At 41.9% G+C, this 14,747-nt stretch overlaps 1 protein-coding gene across 7 annotated transcripts in view; it reads left to right on the top strand.

Annotated features, from left to right (window-relative positions):
• Window positions 1–14,747, top strand: part of KANSL1L (KAT8 regulatory NSL complex subunit 1 like) — a 65,333-nt gene that overhangs the window by 2,861 nt on the left and 47,725 nt on the right. For 2 of the 7 annotated variants that reach the window (XM_061459413.1, XM_061459397.1), the window contains exons 1-2: window positions 1,081–1,278; window positions 4,068–5,185. In XM_061459413.1, coding sequence (XP_061315397.1) covers window positions 1,201–1,278; window positions 4,068–5,185 — 1,196 coding nt within the window. In that variant the 5' untranslated portion in view covers window positions 1,081–1,200. Of the gene's footprint in view, window positions 1–1,079; window positions 1,279–4,067; window positions 5,186–14,747 lie in introns of those variants that run through there. The other 5 variants (XM_061459449.1, XR_009744390.1, XM_061459430.1 and 2 more) reach the window with 5 other exon arrangements.

The raw sequence follows: 14,747 nt of genomic DNA, 5'->3' as shown, positions 1-14,747 counted from the left end.
GAGGAGCTTTACAAACGCTCATGCAAATGGAGTGTTATTGTCACTGAAAACTAGAAGATCACAATTAAAAACCCCGCTAAATGACACAGCAATCATCCCCCATTAAAAATCCCCCAGAACATTGTCTGCAGCATTGTGTAACTAAAGGGACAATGTTATGCAAGGGAGGGAAGAGCCAAGAAGTGAAGCGACTATAAACAAAAGCTGGTAAGGGAATGCCACCCTGTGTGCAAACAGGTTTGTGGTTGGGGTTTGGTGTGTTTATTTGAATAGGGTGCTGCTCATTACCAGCATGAAGACACTAGTTTCAGGATTTAGACAAATTCTGTTGGGGTAAGCCTGGGAGAGAAGGGTATAACATGGAAATGTCAAGTGAGGACTAAGAAATAAGCAGAAGTAGCAGGGGAGAGAGGATAGGGAAAGGTGCAGCGGTCATTGGGGAAGTCGATAGCTTTTGGGAGAGAAGGGAGCAGGAAGTTCTTGGCTGTGGTAAACTGCAATTCCCAGCTATATCCTGCCAGGTAATTAGGGCATTAGGGGAGGATAAGCATAAAGTCACTTTAAACATCAGTTGCTGTACTGTGTGTGTGTGGTACTTGTTTCTTCCCTCCCCCAGTACTTACTTTGCGTCAGCTTTTCCTTTTACAGTTCTTTCTTGTCCTTCAAGTAGAGTGTGTATTCAGCAGATGAAAAGCAAACTGGTTGCCAGTTTAGTAGCATTTCAGCTGGTCTGGTTTTGAAACCCCAAGTAGTACACAATGGAAAAAATCCTTGAAATGGTTTACCTAGGACAAAAAAGCTTTTTCCAGAATGAAAATACAGCCTCTTCCTGAATACCATGCTGCAGTACTTGTCTTCCCTCCCTCTGCACTTTCTGGGGTGTTTTTTTGTCCCTAGAAGGTAACAGGTTTGGCTCTGGAAACACACTTCCAATAAAGTGAAGTGAAATTATTTTTGCTGCTTTCTGCCAAAATGAAATTAAACGTGTCAAAATGAAAACTGCACCATTCTCACTGAGCCAAGGACTTGTACTAAAATTTGGGTTTAATTTTTGATTTTTATGTTTTTGCAGCTGATACTCTGTTGTGCTTATTTACCAATGACTGTTTGTGTCTGTGTTTGTAAACTTCTGGGAGAAATGCCAAGGACTGGAGACTGGGACAGTACCAGGTTTTGTAAAGTCTTTTTGATGGCACTGAAATGAGAGGAACACACCTGAAGTTTCTCACACAACTGTCTTCAGGGCAGAAACATCGTGTGAAATTTGCACCTTGCTGGGTAAGGGGCTAATTGAGCGATTTCTCTCTTCAAAAGCATTTGTTTTAGATATATTGTAATTTCAACATCATCTGTCAGGAACATGTAGTGGTTTGTTGGTGCTCTTCAGTTTCTGGTTCCATTTGAAGGTACTTGCAGGTAAGAGGGGAAGAAGTCTAAAAGAGGGGAAAAACTGCCCCCTAAACTGAAAAAAAAAAAGTATGCATTGCAATTGAGGACATTTGAGGCTGTTCTAGAAGGGTTTGTAGTATTGGAGAGTATATAATCAAATTAAGACACTGGAAGTTTTGGAAGTTTTTTGGTGCCAGTTTTTGAATAGCCTTCATATTCACATAGGTATGAAATATATACCCGCAAACTCCTTCTTTGCTTGAGCAGCAGCTCTGCTGCGTGTGGATGTTTCCTGGCTCTCAGGAGTAGCAACCTCTGACTGTTAACCACTCGGGCTGAGGGAGGTAGATGGTGAAGTTGGACAAGTCCTAAACTCATTGCTCAGTGTATCGGACTGACAGTGTTCTTCTGAGACAGCATCTTGGAATTCCCAGGGACAGATCTAACATGGGACTCCCTTGTGTTCATAGTAACCCCACAGAGAAAGCATGGGCTTCAGTTCTCTCCCCCTTATGGTTTAGCCGTTCTAAATCACTTTGACTTATTATAGTTAATTGCCATATGCTGAGATGGGGGGAGGCATAGATGTCTGAATCCATACTCCTTCAGATTTAAAAATTCCTGTGCCTGCTAGCAAGAAATGACACAAAACCAAGAGTCAGTCAGATGCTGAGAGCGTTGCCAAATCACCAGAAGCTTTGCAAGTGGGGCTACAGCTCTCGTCAGTGCATTTCCCTGTCTTATCCTAGTAACAGGGCTCTTACTGAATCACTGTCTGCTGGGAAGGACTTTATTCTGAGCTCCTCTATAGTCTGAAGTTACTGGCTTGTTGATAAAGGTTAAAATCTTTCGGGATTTTAATAGTATAGTTTAGGACTAGCATTAGGACCGTCAAACCTGGTCATTGTGATGCTGAGTAGGTAATATACAGCATGAAAACCTCATGGTTGAAGTACAATGCGGTAGTGAAAGGTGAATAAACCATACAGAGAGTGTTAAGGCAGTACTGGAGCATGTGGTACTCTATTTTTCTTTGTAATTTGAGGGTTAAGGAGAAAGCATCCAGACTGGTATTTCTCAGCTCCTTAGTGTTCCACATCTCCCTCTCATGTTTGCACCTTCAGTGTAAAACCTGTAGTTATAAACAAGCTAAGGCTTTGGACAGGGAGTTTGCTTTTCTTAGGATCCATACATGGCAATCTTGGAATTGTTGACCCCTTATGGGATCTGGGCGTTGAAAATTGCTGAGCTGGGCAACTGCTGTGGAGATCAAAGAAACTGAAGACATTGAAAGGCAGGCAATGGAAATGCTATTTGTCGAGGTTTAAGCTCAGCCGTAAATCAAGCAGTCTCTCTCTCACTCCCCTCCTTTAACTAGGAACCAACTAGTACACTAGTTAAACAGAGAATTTACTGTGGAATTACTATGCTACACTCTTGTTTACTACTCTCTTATGGTTTTTTTCTTTGTCTCTAGCTTCTTAAGGAAGATCTGACAGTATCTGATCTTTCAGGCTTCTGTGGGCCATGTTCAGTTAAATCTTTCATTGGGTTTATTTAACTGTCTCCTGCACAATGCTGAAAGTACAGTGTAAGGCAGTGATTCCTGCTGTGTAGGCTGTGAAATAGATATAGCATGGTATGACAGCATAGCTGCTGACAAGAGGTGGAGGGTGACACTGGTGGTTTGATCCCAAAGTTAGGGAACCCTTTGCTTAAGCTATGGTTAGCCACAGGCTAAAGGGTTTGTAAAGGAAAACTGTTGGTCTTTACTCAAATAGTAAAGAAAATAAAAGAATATTATTGTGTGTCTGGTATGTAGGCAGTGCCTGATGAAGAAAGAACTGGGTACAAAGGCACGGAAAGATTTTTTAGGAAACATTTAGAACTTACAGTTCTTAGTTTTTATAGCATTAGCCTTGATGATTGCTTTCTAAAGCGTTATTTTTGAGAATATATAATACATTAATTTATCAAATGCTTGCTTTATATAGATTTACATTAAATATGTTTCTCCCAGTAGTGCCTCTGAGTTTATTTCAGAGTGTTTCATTATGTGGTAGGTGTTCTGCTGTGCTGAACTTGTCCTAGGTAGCTACCTAGCTGCCATTGCCGGGATACTGTTGTTAACTCATTTAAGTATAAAAAATATACTCAAACAAAAAGCAAATGCAACTCAACAAGTAACTTCTCTCCAGAGCAGGTTACAATAAAATCCAGGCAGATTACGGGGTGGGGATGTGTAGATGTTCACCTCTGTGTGTGCCTATACATACACATACATTCACACACGTGTTTTAAAACACATCCTTCCAGTCATGTGGCTTATGGTCATGCTTTTCACTTTGGGCAAGGTTAGATGACTGTCTTGAACTTAGTGAGTCTTATTTCTCAGACTGACAGGATCAGAAATGCAATGAAGCATGACCACCTACTCCCATGAGATAAAGGCTTTTATTGCACATGGAACAACCTCTGAATGGAATAAAGACAAAACCCAAAAGAGTGTTCTTGTTTGACTTGGTGGGGAGCATAGTCTATCTGTGTGCTTTAGATAATGTCCTTTTTTAATGGAATCTTTGAATAATGTTGAAATGTTGAAAGAGTGAACTGACAGTTGTTGTATTTGTACTGTGTCATGAAAATGAGAAAATTTACATGGCCCATGTTATTTTCAGGTTTGCTGTAAACTACCTACCGTAGCTATAATGACACCAGCCCTCAGAGAGGCAGCAACAAAAGGTCATGGTATCCACTTGTCACCTTCTTTGTCCTTTAGAGCTATGGAGTCTGATACAGCTTTGTGCATGGAAAATTCCAGAGCAGTGGAAGAGAAGATAAAAGAGGACTCCATCGCACAGATTACTTGCTCAGTCCTGGGGTTCCCCACTGCTGAGCCCAACCTCAGGAATGATATCCTCAGTGTGCAGCATTTTGGTTCTCCACCATCCTCCAAGCGCTATCAGTCTGTCTTGTTAATGAGTACAAATTCTGCGTTTAACAACAAAACCGGGAAGCAGACGAAAGTGGGAGAACCGGGCTGCTTCAGGATGGGAAAGTCATTGCATAATGGTGCTGACACCTCAGCTGGGCAGATTAGTCATTCAGAACCTGAGGAACAGGTCAAAGGGCAAATGTTTTCAGAGATCACATCTTCGAATCTGGCAGAAACACAGAGACTTTCAGAGTCCAATGTAACTGAGTCCAGTAATGCAGAAGAAATGCAGTTTTTAAATGGGAAATGGTACAAGAAGAATGGTTTTTTGGGTAGAGCTTTGGAAGTCTGCACTGAAACAATAAAGGGGGATTTATTACACCAAATTCTTCATGGGACTTCAGAAGGGATTTTGAGGTGCACCCCAGAGGAGGTGTATGCTCGCTTACTCCAGTGTGTCACTAAGCAACAAATGGAAATCAGTCGTGCCAAAAGAACTCAGAAACGTTTACAAATGCTTCTGGCAAAGCATGTTATCAAACACTGCGATCAGCAGCTGAAATGCTTTGTGAAACATCACCTACAGAGGATGAAGGTTTTCCATGAGCCAGCCAGATTTTTGAGCAGTAGCTCCCTCAGGTGCACTGAAGGTTGGCCAGAAAACAACACAACTACTTTGGAGAGTAGTTCGAGTTCGGACCCCCAGAATGGAGTTAACATTGCACCAGGTGAAATCCGGGGATTTGCACTTCACACTGGAGGCCTGCTGTCTCGTGTGGAGAAGGATCTGGACTCCGATGCAACATGTAGCAGCTCAGATGAAGATGGTGAGGAACAGACTGTAAGAGCAACTGGGGAAGCGTAAGTGTTAAATTCCTGCTAGACTCATGTCCTTCGTGCTTATAAATCAAGATGCAAGGGTCTAGACCTGCAGGTTCCTTCTTGTGTAACCCCTCAATAGATAGTCCTACTGAAATCGGCGGGACTGCCTGTGTGAGCCAGGTTTCTCAGGGGCCAGGCAAAGAGTAAGAACTCCTAATTACAGCGTTTAAGGAACAGTTAACTTTACTAGATGGTAGAGCTAGATTTTGTAGTGCACTCTTACAAGTTTGCATTACATTAGTACTGCTAAATGATTCAGTCCTCGGATGGTGCTGTAAATTGAGTAGTAATAGCAGTGCTGTAAAAGTGCTTTTTGGCCAGTATGAAAATAATTCTAATTTTATTCTGGAGTTATTAAGAATTAGTCAATGTTAGGATCTTGAAATCCACTGCTATGTGATAAAGAATAAAAATGGTCATCTGATGCAGGTGTCAAGCCATCCAGTGTTTTGGGTTGTATATTGAAAAAGTTTGCTGCTTTGAATTGTGATTTGTAAAATGTTTTAGTTTACTTCCTGAAGTTAGTTGTTCTGCTACTGGGAATGAAGGTAGGAGTGGTGTTTTTATTGTTGCTGGTGTCTTTTTTCAAGAAGAACTAGAGGGAAATTGGTCTTGTGAACTAATACTGTCTTGACTTCGCAAGGATTGTGTCAGTACAAATTATTGTAGCTTTGGAAATCAGTAACGGGTAAGAGAAGTAGATCGTAAAATTGTTCCCTTATGGTGGTACAGCCTCTTCTATTTTTCTTTTTTTTTTTTTTTTTTTTCGTCCCCTGCCTTGCTACACTATTGAAATTTCATGACCAAAGAGATTGAGTTAGAAAGCAGTGAAAGGACAACTGCTTTCCCCTTCTGAAGGGAGATGACAAGAACAGAGTATGTCTTGAGGTCTGTTAGGATGTGATAGTCAGGACAGTGACACATGGAATAGAGCTTCATACAAACACAACGGTTTGCTAGGAGCTACATTGCACCTGCATTTCTAGCACTTGAAGTCAGGATTGGTTTTGTCTTTCCTGATGTCTTCTTAAACTGTTGTTAGTGAGTGTCTAGAAAGCATTAAGAACTACACTGGTGTTTGAGGAAAAATAAATACTTCAAAGCTTATCTTGGTCTATTTCTTGTAAGGCATTATGTTCAGAAGAAATCAAAGAAGTTGGAAAAGAGCTGTGCCCTGTTATGTGTTCATAGCTTCAATGAGGGAAGCTTCAGTATAGCATGGTTATATGAAATCATGCTGCATTTCCTTAAATGTATGCCTGGAAACCTGGAAACGAAGTAAAAACTAGTTTTGATTTTTCTTTCACATATTGTCAGAATGGTAAATTACTGGAATGCAACCAAAGCATGATGACTTGCCAGCTAAGTCGGGATCACCTTAGATATTTGAGTTTGTGCAAGTAGTATTCTCCTTTGTCTCTTCCCAGCATAGGAGAATCTGCATTCTTCTCACTGATAATGTTTGAACTTCTGAGTTATATCTCTGCCTCTCGCATTCTTATCTTGTGATTACATGAACTGAAAAAGAAAAACTGATGAGAAACTCATAATTCTTGAAGGGTAGTAGATAATGTAAAACTTGGACTGAAGTTCTGTGTGAGAGGTTGTTTTTTCTCTTCTCGCCAGGGGCAGTTGAGTTTCTAGCTCTGCCTGCCAGTCCTTTACCTTTATTTCTTCTTGTGGCTTTTGAATTCCTTAAGTTGTCTTTTCCACTTTGGGCTTGTTCAGTTTGTTTTGTTCCACTGAGGAGAAAAATCCCCAGAGGATTATTAAGTACAAAGGCACCCCCTTTGGCTCAGGAAATCCCCAAACTGCTGTTGCTGGCAGCTGAGGGTGTGTTCTGGAAAAGCCCTGTTCCCTCCATGCCTGCCCTGTTGTGGGACTCCTTCGACCTGCTGGTCACGCTCCTTTTGATGCAGCCCAGGATATGGTTAGCTTTCTGGGCTGTGAGCGCACACTGAAGTCAGCTCATGTTCAGTTTCCCATCGACCAACACCCTCAAGTCCTTCTCTGCAGTGCTGCTCTGAATCTCTTCTCTGCCCAACCAAGGTGTAGGACCTTGCACTTGGCATGGTTAAACTTCATGAGGTTGGCATCAGCCCACCTCACAAGCGTGTCAAGGTCCCTCTGGATGGCATTCCTTCCCTCCAGCATATCAACCGAACCACACAGCTTGGTGTCATCGGCAAACTTGCTGAGGGCGCACTCAGTCTGTGTCAGGGACAAAGATGTTGAACAAGACTGGTCCCAACACCGATCCCTGAGGGACACCGCTCGATACTGGTCACCAGCCGGACACTGAGCCATTGACCACAACGCTTTGTGTGCAGCCATCCAGCCAGTTCTTTATGCACCGAGTGGTCCACCTATCAAATTGATGTCTCTCCCATTTAGAGACAAGGATGTCGTGTGGGACAGTGTTGAACATTTTGCACAGGTCCAGGTAGATGACATCAACTGCTCTACCCCTGCCCATCACTTCTGTAGCCCCATCGTAGAAGGCCACCAAATTGGTCAGGCAGGATTTCCCCCTAGTGAAGCCATGCTGGCTGTCACCAAGCACCTTGTTGTTTTTCATGTGCCTTAGCATGCCATCCAGGAGAATCTGCTCCAAGATTTTGCCAGGCACAGAGGTGAGACTGTTTGCATTTAACTTCAGGGTGTAATCACACTGGTGGCTGGTCACTGTTATGCCTGCATTGCTTTTTATCCTTTTTATGGGGGGAGGAGGGGTCAATCCAATGCAGGGAGAAACCTGCTGTTACTGTGCTTACCTGAGAACAGCCTGTTTACTGTCAGGAGGAAGAAGCCTATTCCAGCTCCAATTCTTCATGGTAGCAAAAAACCTGGAGCAATTTTTAGTAGTTTGAACCTGTTCATTCTCATTATCCTGAAAAGAGTTCTGTCCAATGGGTGTTGACATAAGCTCTTCTGAGCGGTATCTCAGTGCTTTGTGTCTCAAGTAAGATTGTCTCTATCCATCTATTTCAATACCTTTGTTGTTTAGTTGCAAATAGCTGTTATATTGAGACTACCGCTTGTCCCTTGTGCATTGCATTGGTGATGGCCTCAACACCAAAATGAAGAAAGATCCTAAGTCTTCTGGTGAAGGCAGTTGTTCTAGCTGACAGTTCAGTTATTGAACTTCCCTAGTTCCTAGAGCAACTGGAAAGCCTCATCCCATTTCAAGAGCTTAATCAAAACATATTTGGTCCTTTGAGTATTTGCTAAAAAGAAATACGAAAAACCAGCTGGCCTTTTTCAGGAATTTTGTCATTTTCTGCCAGCTTCAGCTCGTTCATGTTTTTAACCTCTCAGTTTTCGTGGAAGGTTTCTTAGGTAAAGCACCAAGTTTCCATCAGTAATTTGTAGTGTATTCTACTGCTGTTACAGTCTTCGGGTGCAGGACATTCCTTGGACACTGCACAGGGATATGATAAGAGAGAAGCATGATAGTACCTCTCTCCGGTTTCTCAAAGGCAGATGCTAGGTGCTGGTCACTAGCTCCCAGCTAGGAACTAGCAGCCAGAGTGGATGGGCTGAAGTGGGCATTGCAAAGCCGACAGTAACCTTCAGGAATTCACAACTAACATAACCAACTAACGTAACCACTTCAAATGCAACATAGCCAACATTACACCACATGAGTTTACTTGGGACTTGTTGATCATCTTTGTGGTTAATGAAGATGGAAGATGATCTATAGAAATGGTCAAAGATTTCCAGCAAGGTTAAATGGGGGAGGATGTGAGCTTGGAGTTTTTTCAGCAACACATCTCTGCTGTGGGAGCTATGTATTGTGTCTTTCCAGGCCAACTCCACATCTTTTTATCCATGTATTTTTTGTGTGTTCCTGGTGTGGTTTAGAAGTTCTGCTTGCTTACTATATGCCACAAAGAAATCTGATGCTGAAGTGGTTATTTGGGAAACCTTTATAGTTGTAGGGTAGAGTTTTTCTTCTACATAAGATACATGTATGATCTTCCAGAATCAAAGATGTATCACTGGGCTTCTCCAAAGGCACTGCTGCTCACTCCATCAAATAGTAATACATGTACCTAATGGATTACAGAGAAAAGCTGCTTACAATAGATGTTTGCTGCAAAATAAGTAGCTGTCTACTCATGAAAAGTCCTGTACCCCAGATCCCCTGTCTGAATACAGATTCTCTTAGATGATTTGGTGGGATTTTTTCCTTCTGAAATATTTTCCTGCTTTTTCTCTTGATTTTTTGAAAGACATGTTTTACTGATTATCCTTCAGCAACCTCAAGCCTGACGAAGAAGCAGTGTTATGTTTTTCCATGCCCACAGGGTTTATTGTGCTGGAAACTTTTATAATGAATGTGCAGAGATAGTAAATCTTTTCCCCTCCCCACCCCCCTTAGATTGCCAGTTGGAGAGAAGCTGGGAAATCTCCTTTTAGTACATATACTTGCTGGGGAGGGGAGCAGTGATGCAGAGAACTACAGGAAGGAACTAATCTCTCCAGATCTAATCTGTTTGTTCTAGATTATTTTCCATTTTTCCTGGCATTTTTTCTCAAAGGCCAGATGAGCAACATCAGTGCAGTTCTGCAAGCCTTGCTATAGGAGACACTGCTTAAGGGCTAGAGTTTATTGCATGTCTTTGAGCAACATTATAAGGGAAAGCTGTTAGTTTTTGCAAGGTCAGGTCCTAATTTTCCACTTCAAGCTGTAATTTCATTTCATACCTGGTATGAGAACTGAATTCTTGTTTTGGGAAAGGGAGGAAGAGGGTCTGCCAGGTACTCAATACTCATCTCAGTTTTTCTTAAGCACAAACCCCCAGTTGTTTCCACGTGGTTTTTTAAGACCTTTTTAGTTTACAAGTTTGGGAAATGTTTGCATAGAAGATTAATGTGAGGGCTTTTGAATGAGTATAATTTCATAGGCGCTAATAATACATGGATTCTGAAATGGTTTGTATGTTGCTTTTTCATGAATTCCATTCTCTCAGTTCTTGGCTCCTGTCACTAGGATGTGGGAGGAGAATTGTTACCGGGGAATTAAAGAAAAGGTAGTTTTATATTGCCTTCTGTTTTCATTCCAGGATACATGGATTATTTCAGAATATATTCAACCTCATTTGGTTGGATTTCCATAAGAAGGATTTACAACTTCTTTAGGGTCCCATATGCATTTACTGTTTTTTTTTTAGAGATCTCATGTACAGCAGTAACAACTTGCTTTTGAGCAAGACTTCCTTTTCACAATGCCGGAATAGTGTTCATGTGAGTGAGGAGCCTGATTTCTAACCTGTAATTATATTAACATTTTTGCAGCTACTGTAAGCTTTTAATGAAAGGTAGAAGGTTTGACAAGTTGTAACCTGCAAGGTAATCTCAGAGCCAGGAATGTCAATGCTTTTCTGTTAGATGTTGAATGCATGTTAAATAAAAACTTGGCATTACTCTTCTGAATGACAGTTTCATGCACCGTCAAGGTAGAGTACAATAGAAAATCTTTTAATCAGACACATGTGTGCATGATAACCTCTCATGCTTAATTAAATGGTAGACAAGGAGAGTTTGGTGCTTGATGTCAACTGCTGCTGAATCAAGATTTTATGGGCAGCCTTTTTCTTTTGCTAAGCTGTGAAATCTGTTTTAACTAAAAGATCTGTTTACAAACAACAAGAAACTAATTTTTTATACCATCTTATAAACTGAGGGCAGCATGATTTCATTTCATGGATAACATTGATTCCAGGAGAAGCTACTTCAAAAGGATATATCCAGTGCCTTTGAAAATCAGTGTACGTGGGCCCCTGATACAGGAAATCATTTAAATGCTTTCCTTTTCTCATGAAATCAAAAGTGTGCATAAAGACTTCCCAAAATAGGAATGCTCTCCTGTAACAGGGTTTCATTCATACTGCTAAATATGGGTTAGGAATGTAACTAGATATCAGACTTAAATATATTGACCTGAGATCTTTCTTACTGAAACTGAAATAGTTGTAAATTATTTTATTTTCATCCAATCGTTTTACCTTGCTGTTGGCGGTGAGAACAAGTTTGCTGTTGTGGAATTTAAATCAATTGAATTTTCAGTTATCAAACTTTAAATACTGATTCTGGTATTGAAAAAAATATAAGCCTGAAGGTCCATGTTTGAATAGATGTGCATTCTAACCTCCCCTTCCTTGCAGCCCATGGGGGCAGACTGGGCAGCAGTAAAAGTCTGAAACTCCACCCCAAGCTCCTGCAAAGCATCCAAACCAAGAAGGCTGCAATGATTCAAACCTATGTTTATTACACTCTCCACCCATTATCCCTGTGGACCAGACTGTAGGGTTTAACCTCAAAACAAACTCCATCCCTGCCCCGCAAAGCAAATAGCCAAGTACTGTTTGGTTACTCCTCTATTACTTAATCACAACATGCTTACAGCAACTGGGGGGGCCCAAAGGACTCTGTTTCTGATGTCCCATGTCCCGAGGGCAGGTGCCAGGGTCCCTCTGGGGCAGTTCTTGGGCTGTGCTGCTGGGGCTTATCCCAAACAGGGGTTTTACACTCAGCACAACCTCTCAGCAGGTTCCTTTGGGTCCCCCAGGAGTGGTGGGTCCAGACCTCAGGGCTTGAAGCAGGACCCATCCCAGCTCTGTCCAACTGTCCGCCTACCCTGAAGAGTACTCTGGGGTCCTTCCAGCTTTCCCGTTAGCCCATTGCCTACAGCATTCCCCTACATATGGTGGGAAGACTGCATCACTTAACAGCAAGGCATGTTCACTTCAGTGGGGGGCAGTGGGAGGTGGAGGTCAGTGTACTTTTGTTGCTGCTCCTGCTTCTCATTTCTCAACTGATTGCTTTGCTGTGGGCTTCCCCACCAGTTGCAGCCTCTTCTGAGTCTCCTCTCAGTCCCTGCCCAGCAGTTTTCCCTGCTATGCTTCCAAAAACTTGTTGATCATCTCCAGTGCCCCAGCATGCAAGTTCTGGATCAACTGTTAGTTGTCTATCCAAAACGTCGCAAGAATGTATCCATTTTTACATCAAAATCTGATACTGTATGTAGCTAAAATGAAATTATTTAAAAGCTGGAGTTAGATATTATATGAATACCATAAAATCATATAATGGGTTGGGTTGGAAGGGACCTTAAAGCTCATCCAGTTCCAATCCCCTGCCATGGGCAGGGACACCTTCCACTAGAGCAGGTTGCTTCGAGCCTCTGTGTCCAACCTGGCCTTGAACACTGCCAGGGATGGGGCAGCCACAGCTTCTCTGGGCACCCTGTGCCAGCACCTCAGCACCCTCATAGGGGACAACTTCTTCCTAATCTAAACCTCGTTCTCTAAGTTTAAAGCCATTCTTTGTCCTGTCGCTGTATTCCTTTGTAAAGAGTTCCTCTTCAGGTTTCTTGGAGGGCCCGCATTAGGTATTGGAAGGCTGTTACAAGGTCTTCATATCTCCAGGCTGAACCAGCCCAGCTCTCTCAGCCTTCCTCCAGAGCAGAGTTGCTTCAGCCTTTGCAGCATCTTTGTGGCCTCCTCTGGACTCACTTGAGCAGGTCCTTGTGTTGGGGACCCCAGAGCCATGCCATACCTACCTATTCCTTGTGAGAATATATGTACGCATTCTGGGACCAACTTCAGTAGCTGAACAGCATTGATATGCTGCTCATATGCTGTAATAATATTCCATCTGCACATATCTTTAAAGGAATATATTGTGAGCGCAGTCTTATTTTATGTTGAGCATGGGATCCAGGCGTAGCACTACTTTCTTGATTTCTTTTTCAAGGGCAGTTGTGTAATAGTCACAGAGAATTTCTAGGCCTGTGTTCCTGGTGTTTTGTTGGTAGTCTATTGATGTTGTGCCATTGCAAAGGCAAGAAAAGCAGCTTGTTTCCAGGCAGCCCTGGTGTTCCTGAAGTTTCTTTCATTGTGTGTTAGCGCTACCTGCTTTTCTGCTCTATGTTGGTCTGATTAACAGCATGCTGAGGTTTAGTGGAAGAAGCTGGGGTGCTGGGGGGGCCAGTGAAATCATAAACATGATTTTTGAATTCTTGTAACAGAAGGCATTGACAAATATGTATTTTGCTGTGTATTTTGTATTAAAAGAGGAAATGGTGCTGGTTGTTTGCCTTGTGCAGGTTTTTACTTGGGCAGTTAATACTCTAACTGACCCCACCTCCACCAACCAGTTTGTTTTTTTATCGTTAACAGGTCTAAAGAAAGATGTAAACAGAATTGAAGATGAAAAGCACCTGAAACCAGCTACTGGGGAAAAAAATGAGCACTTTAACAGACAAAACTGCTTGCAGAAGCTGACTTTTTAATTTCTATTTTTTGAGCCTTACGTTGAGTTAACAATTCAGTGCAAGTGTAACAGTCCAGATTCAAATAGAAAACCCATAGTAACAGTGTGATTCTTTCAGGAGCCCTGTAGCAGGCAAGTACTGGCAGTGGCATCCCATCAGTTTGGAAGATGGGATTTCGCAGCTGAGGGAGCATATAGACCTCCAGTGTGAAATTGTTATGGAACTTCTCCTTTGCTAGGGTATCCAAGCGCAGAGACTTTCCCTTCTGGTATTTTAGTTTTCTTCTATAGCCTTTTTTTTCTGAGTATCAATTTTCCTCTTCTCCCATGTACCATGATTTTTCTCTTCAAGGGAAAATCAGGGCTGTGGTTGATAACCAGTCTCAGGTGTTACTGCATAAATTCCTCAGGCCTGATTAGTAGAAACGTTCGGCTGGATGCAGTTTTTGGTTTGGGAAAGTAAGACTAGTATTATGTGTTAGTATCAACATATGCTACTGGATGCAATTCTGAAAGTATTAAATGGCAACAGGATGTCAGAGATGGTGGGACTAGGCATGAGTGCCAGAAATAGTTGTGATAAGCAGTTGCTGATGTCTGTAGATGATAGGGAGAACTGTAACCCCATCTTTTCTGAATCTGTGTAGTGTTTCAGAGGAAAATCTCTGCCAAGTAAAAATTGCTGTGAAACACCAGATAGCAACCCAAGAGGCTGCTGAGGAATGACCTGGTTGCAGATCTTCACAGAGATTGCAGTGTCATTTTGAATACCAGAGAACTTCCCTTAACTGATTTTGGGGGGAGGAAGGAGACACAGTGTGCAGTTAGGCTGTGATGAGCACTCCTGGATGATCTGGGCAAAGGCTGGTTGATGATGGTGAACAGTATTGTGTTGTGTAGCATATATGTGATATGATACCAGAGGATGATATTTGTTGCACTTTGTTTTAATCTTTTTTGCACTCTGGAATGCGTAGAAGAGATTTGAGTTCATAAAAGACACTCACTGGGGTTTTTTAATGGTGCGGTTATTATGGGTTTAACAATTAACTGGTCCAGGGGAATTAATACTTCAACAGCAACTGAGGTTAGTTCATTCTGAAAACAAACATTAAGTAGGAGTGCTGAAAGAATAAGTTCTTGAGAAAGCATTTACGGGTCATTTTGTAGTTGGATATGTTTGTTCAGCCATTACAAGTGATGGAAGTTTTTGTTGGGAGTGGGCATTTTTATCTCATGAATAAAATCTAAAGATTAT

Source organism: Pezoporus flaviventris, unplaced genomic scaffold (assembly GCF_033815535.1).
Source record: "Pezoporus flaviventris isolate CSIRO_AGI_PZ_B2104156 unplaced genomic scaffold, CSIRO_AGI_Pfla_v1 ptg000001l, whole genome shotgun sequence".
Lineage (NCBI taxonomy): Eukaryota > Metazoa > Chordata > Aves > Psittaciformes > Psittacidae > Pezoporus > Pezoporus flaviventris.
Note: the sequence above shows the minus strand (reverse complement) of the source record. Positions and strands in the feature narration are given on the sequence as shown.